The sequence below is a fragment of the Photinus pyralis genome, unplaced genomic scaffold (genome assembly GCF_008802855.1).
Source record: "Photinus pyralis isolate 1611_PpyrPB1 unplaced genomic scaffold, Ppyr1.3 Ppyr1.4_LG3a, whole genome shotgun sequence".
NCBI lineage: Eukaryota > Metazoa > Arthropoda > Insecta > Coleoptera > Lampyridae > Photinus > Photinus pyralis.
The window spans coordinates 19,721,619-19,739,716 of record NW_022170509.1 but is presented as its reverse complement, the minus strand read 5'-3'; the positions used below and the strand labels follow the sequence as shown (position 1 = coordinate 19,739,716).

At 35.2% G+C, this 18,098-nt stretch overlaps 1 protein-coding gene across 14 annotated transcripts; it reads right to left on the bottom strand.

The window, feature by feature from the left end:
* Positions 1 to 2,971: 2,971 nt before the first annotated feature.
* LOC116165386 (battenin-like) lies at positions 2,972 to 16,425 on the bottom strand. Of its 14 annotated transcripts, XM_031479781.1 has the most exons (12): positions 8,571 to 8,867; positions 8,276 to 8,459; positions 8,143 to 8,211; positions 7,594 to 7,723; positions 4,570 to 4,759; positions 4,377 to 4,522; positions 4,167 to 4,325; positions 3,972 to 4,109; positions 3,758 to 3,923; positions 3,553 to 3,702; positions 3,255 to 3,395; positions 2,972 to 3,203 (listed from the first exon to the last, which is right to left on the bottom strand). In XM_031479781.1, the coding sequence occupies exons 5-12, from the start codon at positions 4,720 to 4,722 to the stop codon at positions 3,063 to 3,065; spliced, it is 1,194 nt and encodes a 397-aa protein (XP_031335641.1). In that variant the 5' UTR covers positions 4,723 to 4,759; positions 7,594 to 7,723; positions 8,143 to 8,211; positions 8,276 to 8,459; positions 8,571 to 8,867; the 3' UTR covers positions 2,972 to 3,062. The 14 variants fall into 14 exon arrangements, with proteins under 14 accessions (XP_031335641.1, XP_031335646.1, XP_031335639.1 ...); XM_031479786.1 differs by lacking the exons at positions 8,143 to 8,211; positions 8,276 to 8,459; positions 8,571 to 8,867 and adding exons at positions 11,838 to 11,959; positions 12,775 to 12,953; XM_031479779.1 differs by lacking the exon at positions 7,594 to 7,723.
* Positions 16,426 to 18,098: the final 1,673 nt, after the last annotated feature.

The following is an 18,098-nucleotide window of genomic DNA, read 5'->3' as shown; positions in this document are numbered from 1 at the left end:
AGCCTAGGAAATTCATAAAAGAGGCGAAAATCATCAATTTTCGTGGCTTTTTGCAAATATATCGCGACCTTTAGGGCTAGATGAAATATTTTTAGGTGAAAATGCCCCTCGTGAAATTTCTTACAAGGTAGATACTCAGAAGTTAGCCTAGGTGTACCTCTTAGCCTAGAAAATTCATAAAAGGAGGCGAAAATCATCATTTTCGTGTTTTTTTTTGCGGTTTTTTGCAAAAATATCGCGACCGTCAGGGCTAGATGAAATATGTTTAGCTCAAAATGCTCTTCGTGCAATTTCATACGAGATAAGTAACTGAATAGTTGGCGTAAAGTCACCTTTCACCTTCAACTTTCATGTGTGAGGAAATATTCATAGTAAAACAAAGTACCATTTATTCACGTAAAAACAGTATTCTCATATTAAAATATTCACACATTCATTTATACCTCAACGTAATCATTACCCTTATACTTATCCAAATCAATTCGTACTTTTTCGATCAGACTTCTCAATCAAAAGTTGTAGACTAGAAACCAATTTGAAAAAAAATTCAAAGGGCTGTAACTTTTGAACTAGTAGCCCAATCTTGGAACTGTTTGAAATTATGGATTCTACAGGCCACATTCTATAAGAAAAAATTTTTTCCGGGTCGATCTGAGACAATTTTTTTTTCGGGGCTCAAAAAAAGGCAGTGTATAACCTTCCTTTTTTACCAAAAATCGACTACAACAAAATTTCTCGGGAAAACACTTTTTCTTATTAATTTGGGTGCGTAGAATCCAAATCAATTCGTACTTTTTCGATCAGACTTCTCAATCAAAAGTTATAGACTAGATGCAGATTCCACTTCTTCAGGCTCTTCGACGTCCTCTAGTGGTAATGGGTCGTCTGAGATTACCGACTCGTAGTTCTCGTCTTCCGCTTTACCTGATGCATGGGTACCCTGAAGAGACGACGTGGCATTTAGGCACGATGCTCCATGACACTGGACGCAGAGTTCATTACACTTCAGACCTACAACAATAAGAAGCATATTATGTCAAAAAAATGTTTATAATTATGTATACGATTATAATATTCTCTCGTGTGTCCTAAGTGTCCGGTAGAGAAGGTTTACCTGATTTCCTGCAACTGTTTCAGAAAATCAGGTAAACCTTCTCTACCCGACACTTAGGAGTTAGGACACACGAGAGAGACATAATATTTCTTGTTTTAGGTCTGAAGAACGAATTCTGCGTCCAGTGTCATGGAACATCGTGCCTAAATGGGACGTCGTCGTTTCAGGGTGCCCATGCAGGTAAAGCGGAAGGCGAGGAGAACTACGAGTCGGTCATTTCAGACCACCCACTAGCACTAGAGAACGTCGTAGAGCCTGAAGAAGTGGAATCTGCAGAGAATAATGATTACGTTGAGGTATAAATGAATGTGTGAATATTTTTATATGAAAATACTGTTTTTACGTGAATAAATGGTACATAGAAATACTTTGTTTTACAATGAATATTTCCTCACACATGAAAGTTGAAGGTGAAAGGTGACTTTACGCCAACTCTTCAGTTACCTATCTCGTATGAAATTGCACGAAGAGCATTTTCAGTTAAACATATATCATCTAGCCCTGAAGGTCGCGATATATTTGCAAAAAGCCACGAAAATTGATGATTTTCGCCTCATTTATGAATTTCCTAGGCTAAAGAGGTACACCTAGGCTAACTTCTGAGTATCTACCTTGCATAAAATTTCCCGAGAAATATTTTCAGCTAAAAATATTTCATATAGACCTCATAGATCGTGAGATATCAGCCAAAAAGAGCGAAAACACGGTTTTTGGGGGATGGTGGGGTGGCTGGAGCCTTTAGCACAGGGTCTGGAGGGTGGGATTTTTAATATGTTGTTTCTGACACCTAACTGAACATATTCCACCATTTTTTTTTCCACCTCAAAATGTCCAGTTAGATGTCTTTATCGCCTAGACTAATAGTGCTAATAAAATAAGAAAATAACGATAAATATAAATACCTACCTTCTTCTTCTTTATATATCAATTTCTTCTGTACGTGTATTAGTGACTGAACTCCTGCTAAACGACTGGGCAAACTTTTATACAAAAATTATTCTTGTTACTGTAACCCTGTGTTAGAGGTTGCAACCCCCACAAATTGTTAAATGGAGCGATATTACTGTATCACATGAAAAAAATAAACACAATAGGTACCTTTTTTCTATATTTGTTTTATAATAATAATAAATTACACTCTTTCCCTCGTCTAACTCGAGAACGAAAAGAGACAGCGATTTCAAACCTTCGCCGATCGGTTTCTACGAGTTCAAAGATCAGTGCGCTATTGAATATGAGCCGGATTAAAAGTTTGGTTTCCGAATGCGGGCTGAGTAGAAAAAAGTCTCCTACTGAAAATCTTATACCTACTATTCTTCTTCGTATCTTGTTATTAATTTTAGAGACAAGTGTACTGTATATATTCATGTAATCACAGCAGCGCAATTTTTCTGACTTCTGTCAGTTCTTCAAAATGCAGTGGCTTCGTTTTCAAAAAAAATTTCACCCCCTCTTTCATTCCTAACAATCTAATGTCTAAGGGTTGTAAATCAGTGACTGGGTTGGGTATTTTATTCGAGTATGAATAATAATTTTTTCATACTGTCTACTGCACAACGATACCGCTCTACATATTTATTAGGAGAAGTTAAGCTAGATGTACCCAGAATAAAAAGAAGACATGACGTTTACGGTTTACTCATTACATTGAAGTGTATTTTTCACTGTTACTTATTTGAAATTATTAAAAGGGCCCAGAACGAGAGGGATAATAATAAATAAATCTGTAGATACTGATCCCCATGACGTTGAATGGAAACTGGATAAATGCTCCTTCTGTAAGGGATTAATTTGAAGGCAAAACAAAGAAGGAAAATAGGTGGAAGGGAAAGGTGTTGAAGCCTCAATTGTAGCACCTTTTAACGGTTCAAAAATGTATTACCGCGCATGATGTACATGTTTTATACAATTCTACTATTTGGATCTATTTACATAAGTACATACAGTACTAAGTAGACAGTCGTTGAGGTTTTGGTAGCGAACATATGCTATTGTGAGCAGATATAGCGATAATGCCGGCTAATGTAATTCCAACGGCATCCGCAAAACTGGTAGCACCTAACGAAAACTGCTTGTGTTCTTCTGGTGTCTAAAAACAAATCATACATTACAGGGCACTTATTCACATACTTCTAAATACTTCATTCGAAATTTTGTAGAAGGTGTTAACGTATGCTGCTCCCCCTAGCAATCCTTCCCAAAAAGTTAAGGCTAATACGATCCAAAAGCTGGGGATGTAATAAAATATGGCTTCCGTTGTGAAAAAAGCCACATTAATGAGCTGAAACAATTGAACCGCTTAAAACACATCTCATCATTTTTTTCCTGTTTTGCATCATATCCAATTGTCATGATTCTTTAAATTGAATTTGTGACAGTGATCGCCGAATACTGGGAAAATGTTTTCCTATTTAAAAAGTGCTTCTTCTTGTACTTACTTGAAAGACTGACATCAACCAAATTTTCCGAATGTGAAAAATATTAACAGATGATCTGGAAATAAATACGCCAATTTGATAATCAACTTGTAACCATCTATACTGTTCAGCTTTGTTAAGGAAGATGCCTTCGAAATTGATAAGTTCATACTAAAAATGATTAATGCTAAGTAGCTACTTGGTTTTCAAACAAGTACCTACGCACCATTCCTTGATTTATAAAATATTCAAATAAGTAGACTAGTCCAATAGGGATCATGAACTTGAATAACGATGGAAGTATTCGTACTTTTTCTTTAAATGGGAGTTCTTGTAAGGTATTTGTATCTCCTACGGCAATAACCTGCGGCCTAGGCAAAATTATCCAAAATCTGAAAACAGTCAACTTTGAAAAAGGGTAATTGAAGATATCGACTTACGATATTGCCATTGTAACAGGTACTACTAGCATTATGAGTAGGGTGGTTCGGATGCCCAACGCATTCAGTGTGGCATACGATAGCGCTCCAGCTATTCCAGCTCCGCCTGTTCCTGAAGACCAAGTTGAAATGACGTCTCTAAATTCAAGATGAATTCATCCGTGTGCCACATCTAATGCAGCTTCACCTACTTACTTGTCATAGAACGAGCTATATTGCAACAAAGAAGCTTCACCCAGTCCCGAACAAAGCGCCGTAAAAACTACTCCCGTAATGGACATCCATTGGGTTTCACTAAACGCTACCAATATAAATCCCATGGAAGCAACCATCACGCAAATCAGTACTCGTATACTATAATATCGATAGCTTAAATTCATTTAACGATGAGTAATAGAGACTTACTGAATAAAGAAAGGTAAAAAAGGAGCGATAATTTTAATCAATAGAGAAGGTAAGATATCGGCCAATAAAATTGCTCCTGTTGAAATGTAGTTGCAATCTCTATCAGTGTTGCCTCCGTTTAATGTAGATGTAGAGTTGCGCTCTGTCTAAAATATTGAATGTTGATATAGGATCATAATTTGTAATATCTTACCTGCTGGTGCAAGATGTCATTGGCAGCGGAGAGCATGACGACGTATCCATAATTATTGCAAAGTCCCAAAATCCAATACGCCACCAATGATCTCCAGTAGTCTTTCTTATTGGATTGTAAAGCATTTACTTTAACTTGAACCGAAGGTTCCATGGCTAGATTTTGCTTTTGAACTAGCGATAATTCCACTCTGAAATTCAAAATGATTCATTTAGTCACTTTTACAAGACGCAACAGGATTTTATGTCATAGAAGAACAGAAGGATGGTTTAAGAGCCTTAGTGAAATGCAGTTAGGTACTATGAAATTAAAGTAATTGTCAGTATTCTGAGGCAACTCTTCACCCATATTATTAAACTTTGTACAAATCAGGAATGTCAACGTTACCCTTGAATTGTGATCACTCAAGTCCAGTTGTGTAATTCAGAGGATTATGAAGATTGAATTTAAAACAATGTCACAAGGATAACTCTTTAATGATGGATCTTATATCATTCAAACACAATAGCTATGTTTTTATGTGCCTTATACGGGTTGATATCAATATGCACAAACCATTTAGCCTGCCAAAGGAGAGGTAGTGGACATCTAACATTTGTTGAAGTATGTCTAAATTTATACCAAGTGGATATCAAACGTCAACGGTCAACTCTGCGAATAATCAACAAAAGTCGTTCAAACGTCAAATTATATCCAATAGATTTTAAACGGAATCTTCTATGGCAAAATAGTGTTAGGTATGCTTAATGAACGCATACACCATTCTGTCGTTAAATATAGCAATCGTCCACGTGTCAATTAGAAAGACAGATTTTCACATAAAGACTTTGCGACTACATATTCCTATAGCGCGTTCGCACCTCCAGATGCAGTATGGTGCTTATGGACATACAGTACATGCTTGCCAAACGTGTCAATGACAGCACAAGGAGATTATGTTTTGTTTTAATACTTCAATTTAATCATAATGTCAATTTGACATCACTGCGGTCAGAAACAAGGATAGTATTATCGAAGAATGACGCAAACTAGTAAGAGAGGCAATTAGTCCATAAGACCCCATACTGCATCTGGAGATGCGAACGCGCTATAGACATATTCCAATTTAATTTATACTGGGTAGAAGCACATTACAATATAGAAAACGCACATCACAACTAAATAACTTGTAAGAAACACCATAGTCGCACCTATAGAAACCGTAGTTCAATTAAGAAAAAAAAAACTTTATAATAATTGCATTTGGACCACTACAAAAGTTACAACCCCTGCAGTTGAGGATTGCTATGCATGTAAGTGTCAAATTACTAAAAAAAAGACTTAAATTTAAAACGAGAATGAAATTTAATTTTAGAGGGCAGTTTCGGGGTTGCTTATAGAATCATTTAAACATAATCGATCAAAGAAACAAAAAGATTTGGTGCATTGCAAAAGTTACAACTCCCGTAATCGACGATTGCAATGCATGTAAGTGTGAAATTTCTAGAAAATTGCGTAAGTTTAAAACCAGAATGAAATTTACTTTTAGAGAGCAGTTTCGGGGTTGCTTATAGATCATTTAAACATAATCGATCAAAGAAACAAAAATATTTGGTGCATTGCAAAAGTTACAACCCCCGTAATCGACGATGGCTATGCATGTAAGTGTGAACTTTCTAAAAAATTACGTAAGATTAAAACGAGGATGAAATTTACTTTTAGAGGGCAGTTTCGGGGTTGCTTATAGATCATTTACACATAATCGATCAAAGAAACAAAAATATTTGGTGCATTGCAAAAGTTACAACCCCCGTAATCGACGATGGCTATGCATGTAAGTGTGAAATTTCTAGAAAATTACGTAGGTTTAAAACGAGAATGAAATTTACTTTTAGAGGGCAGTTTCGGGGTTGCTTATAGATCATTTAAACATAATCGATCAAAGAAACAAAAATATTTGGTGCATTGCAAAAGTTACAACCCCCGTAATCGACGATGGCTATGCATGTAAGTGTGAAATTTCTAGAAAATTACGTAGGTTTAAAACGAGAATGAAATTTAATTTTAGAGGGCACTTTCGGGGTTGCTTATAGATCATTTAAACATAATCGATCAAAGAAACAAAAATATTTGGTGCATTGCAAAAGTTACAACCCCCGTAATCGACGATTGCTATGCATGTAAGTGTGAAATTTCTAGAAAATTGCGTAAGTTTAAAACCAGAATGAAATTTACTTTTAGAGGGCAGTTTCGGGGTTGCTTATAGATCATTTAAACATAATCGATCAAAGAAACATAAATATTTGGTGCATTGCAAAAGTTACAACCCCCGTAATCGACGATTGCTATGCATGTAGGTGTGAATTTTCTAGAAAATCAGATAAGTTTAAAATGCGAATGAAATTTACTTTTAGAGGGTAGTTTCGGGGTTGCTTATAGATCATTTTAACATAATCGATCAAAGAAACAAAAATATTTGGTGCATTGCAAAAGTTACAACCCCCGTAATCGACGATTGCTATGCATGTAAGGGTGAAATTTCTAGAAAATTACGTAAGATTAAAACCCGGATGAAATTTCATTTTATAGGGCAGTTTCGGGATTGCTTGTAGATCATTTAAACATAATCAATCAAAGAAACAAAAACATTTGGACCACTACAAAAGTAACAACCCCTGCAGTCGAGGATTGCAAGACATGTAATTGTGAAATTTTTAGCAAATTATGTATTCTTAAAACGAGAATGAAATTCATTTCTAGAGGGCAGTTTCACGCCAGAGCATGGGTTGTGACTGTAAACTAATCCAGTCTGAATGTGCTTCCTGGACATGTTTCAAGAATGCATGATTAACTTCGATAACATTATGTACCTAATTGATATTATACGAGTATACTATACTAATCACATAGTACAATATTTCCTATTCAAAAATGTGCTATTGCTAACGTTTTACTCATCCATCCCTGCGTGAGTGTGAGCGTTATTTCAGCATTTAGATAAACCTGTACGCAATAGCATATTTATTTATTTAAACAATAACTCACCACCAGTCTCTGGTCTTTATTTCTGCCGTTACATTGATGGAGATTGGAAAACGACACAATATTGAATGCACCGACACCTCTATGGATAAGTTGAAAGGTTCACTTCATACGAAAACTGGCCAAAACGACACTGGAAACCAAAGATCTAATTATAGTCCTCTATATAAAGCAAAGTACTCGTTGCAGCGAATCCACAGTATAAGCGAATCTATGACCAAGGCCACCTGGTGAAGCTTATTGGAAATTTCTTACCCCCAAACGGGCATGACGGTATGTGTGTCAAATGATTGTGCAATCACAATCTATATCTTAAACTTGAATTACTTATTGTTGTTCTGATTTAGATCGCATAAAGTGAACTGACGTTCGATAATAGAGCACTACGTAGCTATCGGTTTTTATTGTACTAACTTTTTTAGTTTTGAAACCACAAGTAATATTCATGTTCCGTTTAAATTTGATAACAGAGCTCGTATAAATGTCTATTAAACGTAACACCAATGGTGGGTGGTTAACAAACTGGGTCCAATACTCCAATGATAAAGTTACCTTTTCATTATTTTGAAGTTGTAATCAATTTTGTACGAACAGTATCTCCCGAGAGGAAGTTTGCTATACCTATAAATAATTAACCATTTTTTTTATTTTTGAAGAAAATGCAATTCGTTATAAAAAGTCTTACTTGTTCCGAAACTGTAAATCCAATCAACATTTCGATGGTTTTCTTCAAATGTAATTGAAATCCTTGCATTTTAAAGAAATACTAAAAGGTTGCATTTGGAGTACGGATAGTGTGAACCTCATCTCGGGGCATACTGTATATTATGGTGCCCAAATTGAATTGTCTTAATCCTACTGATATTAATCTGAAATTCGTCATTATAATAAAACCGTTTTCATTTCGACGGTTAACCGTAATTACACACATATGTGTAAATGTGATAATTACAGCAGTATGAAATAATAGGCATACATACCTACATTCCTTATTAATAAATCAACGAGCCTTCCGAATTCTCGACAACGGATGGCAGTGATTAATACTTTATTATCGATAAATAAATAGGTACGGGATGAAGAGTTAAAAATAGAAACTTGTCCCTAATTTTTCAGAAACCTCTCAATCCCGGGACGCACAATAAATAATTCGTTTCGAATTCCTATGTCATTACGTAGAAAAAAATTTTTTAAATCCCCGTTTTAGAGCTTCGCAATCGGGCACTGTAAAGAAACGACAACAACGCGCCATTACTTTGACATAAATACGAATACTGATAGCGCTTATCGCGTACGTGGGATTTTAAACAAAACTACAGTGGATATTTTCCTAATTAAGTAAAAGGGGGGGGGGGGGTGTTGCGTAAAAATACTAGTTGCAATATACATTATAATAACGGTATAATAAGTACAACGTCAATGCCCAAATAATGTAGCGATAAAAATGTGTTTTAATCTTTTAATACGGGTTACCCTATATGTTGGGAAATAAGTCTGAGATTAGTTAATTCATTAATTGTACATTGCTCCGTCAAGGTGAGACTTAAAGTCGTAAAGATAAGGGTATTAGAAACTTTCTTTAAAAAAATTCCTCTACATATACTGATTACAGAGACGTGGAACACAAGTAAACGTCTTTGGTGAAATTTCTAACTATATTTCTTTCCGATTTTATCAATTTTTCAAAATCTCTCATTTTTGCCTCTCCGTCTACCCCTTAAAGAATGCAACTCATTGTAGAGAACCGTTTTTCTTTTGATTGTACATAACTAAAATTACCCGCACCCTATTGCAATAAAAGGAACTACAGCACCACCTTGCTCTCAAGTTACCTTGAACGCCGAATTTTTTGGAGCCAGTTACACAACTGAAATGTGGTTTAATTACAAAACGTAAAACCGTGAATGTGGGGCAAATTCAGGGGAAAAAAATTTCAAAGGAAAATACGTACAACGCAATTTAGATCCAAGGAACCCAAATCTGTCAGTGGTGGTATGATCTGTAAGTTAAAATGACTTGTAAAAGAGCATAAGTAGAAGCTTTTTCCCTCAAAAAGGGGAACTATACAAAAAATTTTGAAAACCCAAAAGTACATGTTAAATGATGTAACTGTAACGCAATTTGTTCTCCCCTTACAGTATTTAAATTTATTCTCTTAACTTATTGCTCTTTTTGCAACGTTGGATTCATATGGTCCCGCTAAAACGGGCTCACTTCATTGAAGAGTTGTGTGGTTCTCGATTATAACGTGTTTTCTATTGTTACCTAAAAATACTGGTTGTTAAACGACCTGCCTCGCAATTCTGTATAATGAACATTGCTTGCGGTAATGCATGGGAGGTCTTTACAAGTGAATCAATAATAGAAAAATTAACTATCAGTAATGATGATCAAACAATTAAATATTGTAATGACTGAATTAAACACGAGCACATGTAGGTAAGTAAAAGCTTTATTCAATACAAAAACCAAAAATTATATACCTACATTTATCATTACGATGTAATTTTCATAAGCTGGCGAGTGTCGATGGTATCGTTCGTTTAAAAAATTGAGTCCAACATATATTTGTATTACCCAATTTATTCCACCAATTCACCGTCGACATTTTTGCGTTTATTGGACCCGAAATGTCAAACTTCAATTAAAATTTTGTCAATAGAAGCTATTGAAGTTGATTAAACTAATCTAATGCTTTGATATGGTTCATTTAAATTTTAAAAAGATACATTGGGAAATTGTATGCATGTATTCTCTTAAAAAAGAATCTCTCTGTATGTGGTATGCTTTGTAAATGTTTTATGCGATGGTAGGGCCATAAGAATTTTAAGTGATGGACTTTTACACATTACATTTCATTATTTTGTATTGACTCATGTTTATTAATCATCCGTTCATCTAGCATCTATTCTGTTTTACCAGTGACAACTGCAACTATCGAACTCTTAACTTTTAAGTTTTCAGAAAACTTAAAATATATCTTGTAGAACTACGCCCTAGGAAAGATCCAATATGATAGCACTAACACAATCTTTGTCGGTTGTAGGAAGCTTAGAGAACTTTCATTCATAGTCTAAGGTATTAGGTATAGGAAGATTCGCCCCGTCTTTGATATAAATGCAGATGGTAGCCTGTGCCAAATTGATGAATTTAGAGATGCACAACCAAAAGTAACCAGTGAAATTCATACAAATTTGCCCAAAGAGAAAACATCCGTTCGCTATAATTGCCTAAAACAGCTAATTGGACAGTTAATAAATTTAACTAGAGGTTAGGGTTACACACTGTTTAATATCCATTGGGCTTATAGGGTGCATACTGCATACAATAAACACAAATGCATTTTCAGTACTTTTACGTTTGATCAGGACTATGCGATAACCCGCTGAAGAAAATTTGCTTTCGGGATAGCTTCCCCTAAGGAAACTTGATCCAGAATATATTTAATAGAACAAATTTTCCGAAGACAAATCTTCCGGGGTCGAATGCCGGGGCGGATCTTCCAGTGGCGAATTTTCGCAAGCGAGTTTTCCGGAACAAATTTACCGCACACGAACTATGTCAAATAAAATGAATGGCAACGTCAACACTTTTTGTAGGGGAGAGCCTAGGTGACTCGAAATGTCAAACTGGGCCTAATTTTTAATACTACGAGTCTATTGGGTTTGCATTAATAATCAAAACCATCTCATTAAAATAATAGGTGTCAGTTTGGAGAGAAGTCAAATGGCAACGACACCGTGGATTGTTTAGAAGTATTAAGATCATCATAACATTAATTCAAGTGGGAGATACTCCAGGATCCGCCATATAGCCCAGACGTTTTTGTAGCCATGAAGAATCACTTGAAAGGTCGCCGTTTCATATCGGACACAGGACGAGATCTGTGATTGGATCGCCTCACGCACCCGAGGGAATTCTGGGAGCAAGGCATTCTTGGTTTTGTGCTGCAGTGGAATAATACTCTACAAATTGAGGGGCCTATTAACTTTTAAATGCACCAGTAAGGGAGAGTCGGGTTTCATTTAACTGCGCCTAGTACAACAGCGTTATTTTAAATGAAGAATCGGCTGTTACTTATTTAGGGAAACGGAAGATGGCGAACCATACGATAGAAGTGTTAGCGAAATGTTCCAGAAAAGGAGCCGCGATAGGAATGGGGAATTCAGACAAATGGTCCGGCCAAACATTCCGTTCTGTGCGTAAAGGAAATTTATTTTTTCATTACATTAGGTATACATACTTACAGTGTAATACGGCTGCGTGCAAAATTTTGCAGTTGTGGGTACCCAACGGCCAACCACCAACAAAATTGTAGACATCGATGTTTTGGAGTTGATACTCATTCTAAGTAGACAGTTTGAAGAAGCTAGGAGAGATATCAAATGAATTTTTACAGTCTTCCCTAGATCATTATTAGTAGAAGATATGGATTCAGGATTTATTTGATGCGTTCTTTAATATAAGAGCAGTACATAGATAGGATTTAGGAGTTACTGAATGTTGACATTTTGGTAGGTACTTTTTTCAATAAAATAGTAGACCACTGTTTTTGTATTACTAGGTACTCATTACCATTGTTCTCACGCTACACCTACTACAATCTATGAGGTAACGGTACGCGAAAGTGGCACCAAATAATACTCGTGTCTATTAAAATAATATGTGCAAGAACGTTTACTTTTTCAAAAATGCGCCACTAAACTAAACTGATCAAAACCTTTATTCAATGTCGGGGAAGTCCGAACAGCTTGTTTATTAAAACACGAAGCTTGCGTTTTTCAACAAAACATTCAAGGTATTTTGTGGTATCTACCCGCTGATTGTATGGGTATCACTGCGAGAATCGTTTAAAATCAAGAAAAAAACATTGGGTTTGTCAACTGGCATAAAACAATTTATACTCCATTAGAGTAACCGTTGACCCCAAAATGCAAATAAAGTTTTTAGCTGGCTTTCGCTCGATAAGTGAAAGTACTTACCAAGGCAAAAATATAAAGAAAATACACCCATCAGTAATTAAACTCAACGCTTCACGACAAAAAGGTACCTACATAGCTATTTTAAAGTAACCATATTGAATATTAGTATCTGGTAGGTATTACCATTGAATAATACATTGAATACAGATTTATTATTCAATGGTATTACGTAAAGGTGTAATATTCATTTAATAATACTTACTATTTAATAATCACCTCTGTAACTACAGGTGCGCACAAACAGCGAACAAAAACGTTTTATTCACTTGCGTTTGAGGCTACTGTCAATATCTCCTTGAAATCGAGATATCTCTAAACGCCAATGTACTAATAAAATGGTTAGAGTAACTTTAATTCTCGGCATTTCGTTTAATTAAACCATGCCACTATAAACTAATTACTAATTTTTGTTTACATTTGTGCGACCGATCAAAGTCGAGCAGCAGTCGAACATTTCCTACCAATGTAAACGTCTACCACAGGTGACGTTTGTATTTACCTGTATAATTCAAGGTATTCATGTATGAGCAATCCAAACGTGTATAATTCCCCCAATTGAAGAACTTATACTATGTACATGCGGAAAAACAAATTTCGTGGAATGCTAATTGTAGAGGATACACACCTATGGAAAACTTCAAAAAGATCATGGAAAAATTAATAGCACTATTGTTGTGAAAATGCTTCTACATCAGTGTGAAACATGGTCACTATAGTGCCGTTGTCAAGAACCGTTCTCTTACCTACTTGCCCCTTAAAAATCAATTTGGACTACTCCCGCGAAAGGGTTTTTTATTTCTCTGCGAAAATGGAATTTACACTTTACACAGGGAGTCCTTGGAATATCCCCCTTTATCTGGGAGTAAGTATCATATATATGGCAATCCCAGGGGGTGGCCCTATATAGAACGTGGTCTTGTCCTTTCAACTATGTTTAATTGTTTGAATGGTTCCTTACCAAAATACAAAATGTAAATCTACCCGATTCAACATACTACCTAGAAATTACACTTAGGCTCTGTAAACAAAATCAAACAAGAAAACAAAATGTTTAACGTACCAGAAAAGCTACAACCCTCACAATAGCCAGAGTATTATGTAAAATCTGATTTTATTAAACAGAATTGTAAGTTTTTATGTGCACTTTAAGGGTGGCTTGTAGACCTTGTAAACATAATCAAACAAGGAAACAAAAATATTTAAAGTAGTAAGTAAAAGTAAGTTTTTATAAAAAAAATTATAATTTTTGAAACGAGCAGGGGATATACTGTTATGTGCATGCTTGAGGAACCTGTAAACATAATTAAATAAGGAAACGAAAATATTTGAAGTACCATATAAATGACAGCCCCCACAATAGACGAATCGTTATGTAAAAGTAAGTTTTCATAAACAAATTTACAATTTGTGAAACGGGGTGGTTTGTGGAGCCTGTAAACAATATTATACAACAAAACAAAAATGTTTGAAGTACCACAAAAATTACAACCTTCGCAATAGACGCATTGTTATGAAAAGTCAATTTCCTTAAAACAGTTAAACCCTTGTATTTTTTAAAATGGGAAAAGGTATACTTTTATGTGCATTTGAGGAGTGGTGGGCTCCTGAACAAAATCAAATAAGGACGTAATACAAGAACAATCGTCTCCACTGTAAAAAAATACGAACAAACAAGAATAAACGGCAATTCTCAAACAATCTACCAGATATATTCATTAACAACATTGATGGATTATATTGGCATTATAAGCCTATTCTAACAATATTTTCACACCTCGGTGCTATTAACCCCGATGGCAGCTGACGCACTAATATCGAAGTAAAAAAAAATAATAAGGACGCGCATCCTATCCTTAAGTATTTTCTCTATGGTTTAAGTAATAGAAACATATATCTTATTCAAATGCCCAGGAAAAAATATCACGCTTTATTCGAATGTGGCGTTTTCTTAGGCTGTTATGGAAGAATGGCAATTGCACCTCAGCAGTAAGATGCAATAATATTCACTCTTTGTCACCATATCAATGTAACCAGATGGAACAGATTAATATCCCAAGGAGGTTTATAAAGAGAGGGTAAAACATCTCCTGTGTGCGAAAATCTATCAGCTAATTGACTCCTTGTCTTGAAAAATAGAGACGGGGTGCTAGGTTTCATCTAAATAAGCGAACTAACAAGAATACTTTATTTCCGACAAGGATAATACCGAGGATGTTTGTAGTAGTAGTTTGTATAAGATTCAACATTGGATTTATCCTTTTGTGATTACTTCGGCAGTTGGTGACAGAGTGGCAATCTATAATTTAAGAATTTATCATTCCCCCCCATCACCCTCTTTATCCAGCCTTTCTTTACGTCGTGTCGAGAAATATCAAAATGTTTCTTAGACAACACACAGCATATGGACGTCCATTTTATATAAATTTTATGAATCAATGTCCTTACACTAAAATCCTCACGGAAACCTTAAGGGATGTTTTCAAATTTACATTCTATGGATCTTTACAAACATACCTATACTTTAGTAAAACAGTAAAACGTTTTCCATATGTTACGTCTCATGTTATTGATTTAAACTATTAAATGTATTGTATTAATGAAAATCGGTATGGAGGGGAATTTATTTAGTATATGTAAATATTAATAATAAACGGCTTTATTACGGCGAGGTGTGAGGTGGCAGCCAAAGGCTGTGTGCGTTATTTTGTACTCGCATGCAAAAATTTACTTTCTTGGTAAAATAACATCGTTATTTTGAAAAGTAAGTAATTTGTCATTTATCATATACGTGGCTGGAGAGGTGCAGTTACCGGTGAACGAATGAAAACAAAATGTATAATAATTATATACTTAAGTGTATGTATCTTGTATATGTTAGAATTAAAGGAGGGATACCGAGAATTTTCCGGGGGGGGGGCACTGGGGGCTCATAATTCGATGCTTAATATTTTTATTAATAAGTAAGTGTCTAAAGAAGATGTTTAAAGTTAAAAAAAAAGACAAGCATATCGCATATTGTAAAAATCAGATATGAGCATGTGCAAAATGCACAATTTCATCTTGCATCAAAAATGCACCAACCGTAAAATTAGTTCTGATAGAAACTTGTTTAATAAAACATGTATATGTTAATGTTACCTTAAAATAATAAATGTTTTTATTTTATCACTTATGAAGTTATGTGTATTGTCTTATTGGTCAGCTAACTGAATGGTAAAAGTAGTCTCCTGCACGATTTTCCGGAAAAAAAAAAGTATAAGGGGCCCTTCTTAAAGTAGGTATTTCCCGGTAGAAATTTACAAACCCGATTTATCGAACTGTGATAGGTATGTAAAAATGCATTATTATCAAACATACGACCACATGTTCTTTCTTGCATTCAAAATAGATTTTGCGTAATTTTGAAATTACCACAGCATATACCACGTACCGTTAAAATCTTTCTAGTGGGAAAAAACAAAGACAGTAGTTAAAGTTTAATATGGAATACACTAACAATTATTATGCTCCCAAACTTCAAGGAAAGTCTTCTGAACGATTTGTCATATGCCCCACTATGTGATTTAGAATAAAAAAGGGTTGCTATTTAAAGCACCTAACTAAATTGCCACCCACTTTCGGCGTTTTCGCCGTGTCTACATTCTGAATCTTCGAAATCATCGGATTAATCTTTTAGAAGTACAAAGTTACATAAGCTTACCTTGAATCTTGGCCAAAAACGCCTACAACCAAAGCTCCTAAGACCACTACAACTGTAGATAAAGTTCAAACAAAATTTGATTGAACTTTGAAATAGTTACTTCTTGATAAAGCTTTGAAAATCGACATTAATTGATGAAGTTGAACTGAACATCAATTTTTTATTTGTTTCTCAAGCAAACTTGAAATTCCCATCATTAACTTTGACGTCATGTTATCTCTGATGATGAAAGTTGCAGTGCATTATGTCACAAAAATTGATCCCAACTTGACCTAAACTTTACATCTCACAAGATTTGCGAATAATGGAACAAATGAACTAAAAATATATCTTTATACGTAGGTCGTATGATTTTTAATTCTTATTCATTCGGCGCTTTTCAATTGGGTAATGCAAGTTTAATATTGACAGCTTTAAAGTATTTTCTTTGATTGGATGAGGATGAGATGCAATCTTCACACACACACAGATTTATTTCGCATAACATACAACTGATTACGGATTACTCAATTATTCTTACATGTGTTACAATTGAAAGTACTTAACATGAGATCTGTTTAGCTTTAATTTTGCTTTTACCACTTTGATTTTAATTAAATATCTTATTAAAGTAGGTCACCGCGCAATAGAAGTTTTGACGGTTCAAAAAATAGACAACCGTTATACGAATAAAAGTCTGGGATGGTTGCAGCATCATCATGTATCAAAAGGGTACGCTTGGGGTAGCACTCAGTCTCAGATTCCATTATGCTACCCCATTCACTGAACATCCCCAAATATCCCATTCGACCCGGTTTTTTATAGTATAGACGTATGTTTAAAACAAGTATGAGAGGGGTGAGATCCAGGTGCAAGTACATTCGCTACACGAGCTAACAAAGATCGCAATCAGCTATAATGGGTTACGCGAATGTGACGGTACCAACGGGTGTCGCCTTGTTAATCCACTCACACCTGTCAAAAACGCTTTTTAAAAAATCAGATCAATTTTTTACAATACCTACAGTTCAGCCAAATATTGTATTTTCAATACACGCTCACATTCTGATTACTGTTAACCATCAAATTCATAATTAAGGTTTAACTCGCAAAGGAATTCTCAAAAAGCTCAGCGTTTAAATTAGGTACCTATATTAAAATCTCCATCGCAGTGCGCATCATAGGATCACAAACATGTTGCATAATCAACAGGTGAAATTACACATTCATATATTTACGCTTTAAGGGTACAACGTCCCCTGCTATTTAAATGTTTGAGCTTGAAGACAACTAGGGAATGCAATCCCGCAGCAAAATCTCAATCCCGGTATTTCCGGGATTGTTAGATGTTAATCCCGCGGGATCCCGGTATTTGCGGGATCCCGCAAAACTTTAAATAAATTGCCAAATAAGCAATTCTGTGCGGTTAACTTCTGTATTAAAATAAATCGCTAATTATCACAATATTTAACAAAAAAGTTCGGCCTAACTTAGAACTCAAAAAAACCTTACCTGTAAAGCACAAAAAGTCTTCTAAAGTGCCTCAAAAATCATAGTACATTTTTAACGAAAAAAGTTTAACAATATTATAAAATAATTCGCCGTTATCAGTTTCATTAACAAAGTACACAGAGTCGTCCCCTTGGTCGACAAATTCCTCAGTCCCGCAAATCCCGCGGGATCCCGCTCCATTTATGTGCGGGATTAATCTCGCAAAAATGCTGCGGGATCCCGGTATTTCGGGATCCCACAATCCCGGTATTGCATTCCCTAGTTTCTAGTCTATAACTTTTGATTGAGAAGTCTGATCGAAAAAGTACGAATTGTTTTGGATTCTACGCACCAAA

Bases quoted from the DNA above. Each gene is read 5' to 3' on its own strand.
- LOC116165386 (XM_031479779.1), bottom strand. The intron at 4,523-4,569 runs GTAAGATATTAC...TCAATATTTTAG, and splicing joins ATGACATCTTGCACCAGCAG to ACAGAGCGCAACTCTACATC. The intron at 3,204-3,254 runs GTATTTAGAAGT...ATTTGTTTTTAG, and splicing joins TCTACAAAATTTCGAATGAA to ACACCAGAAGAACACAAGCA.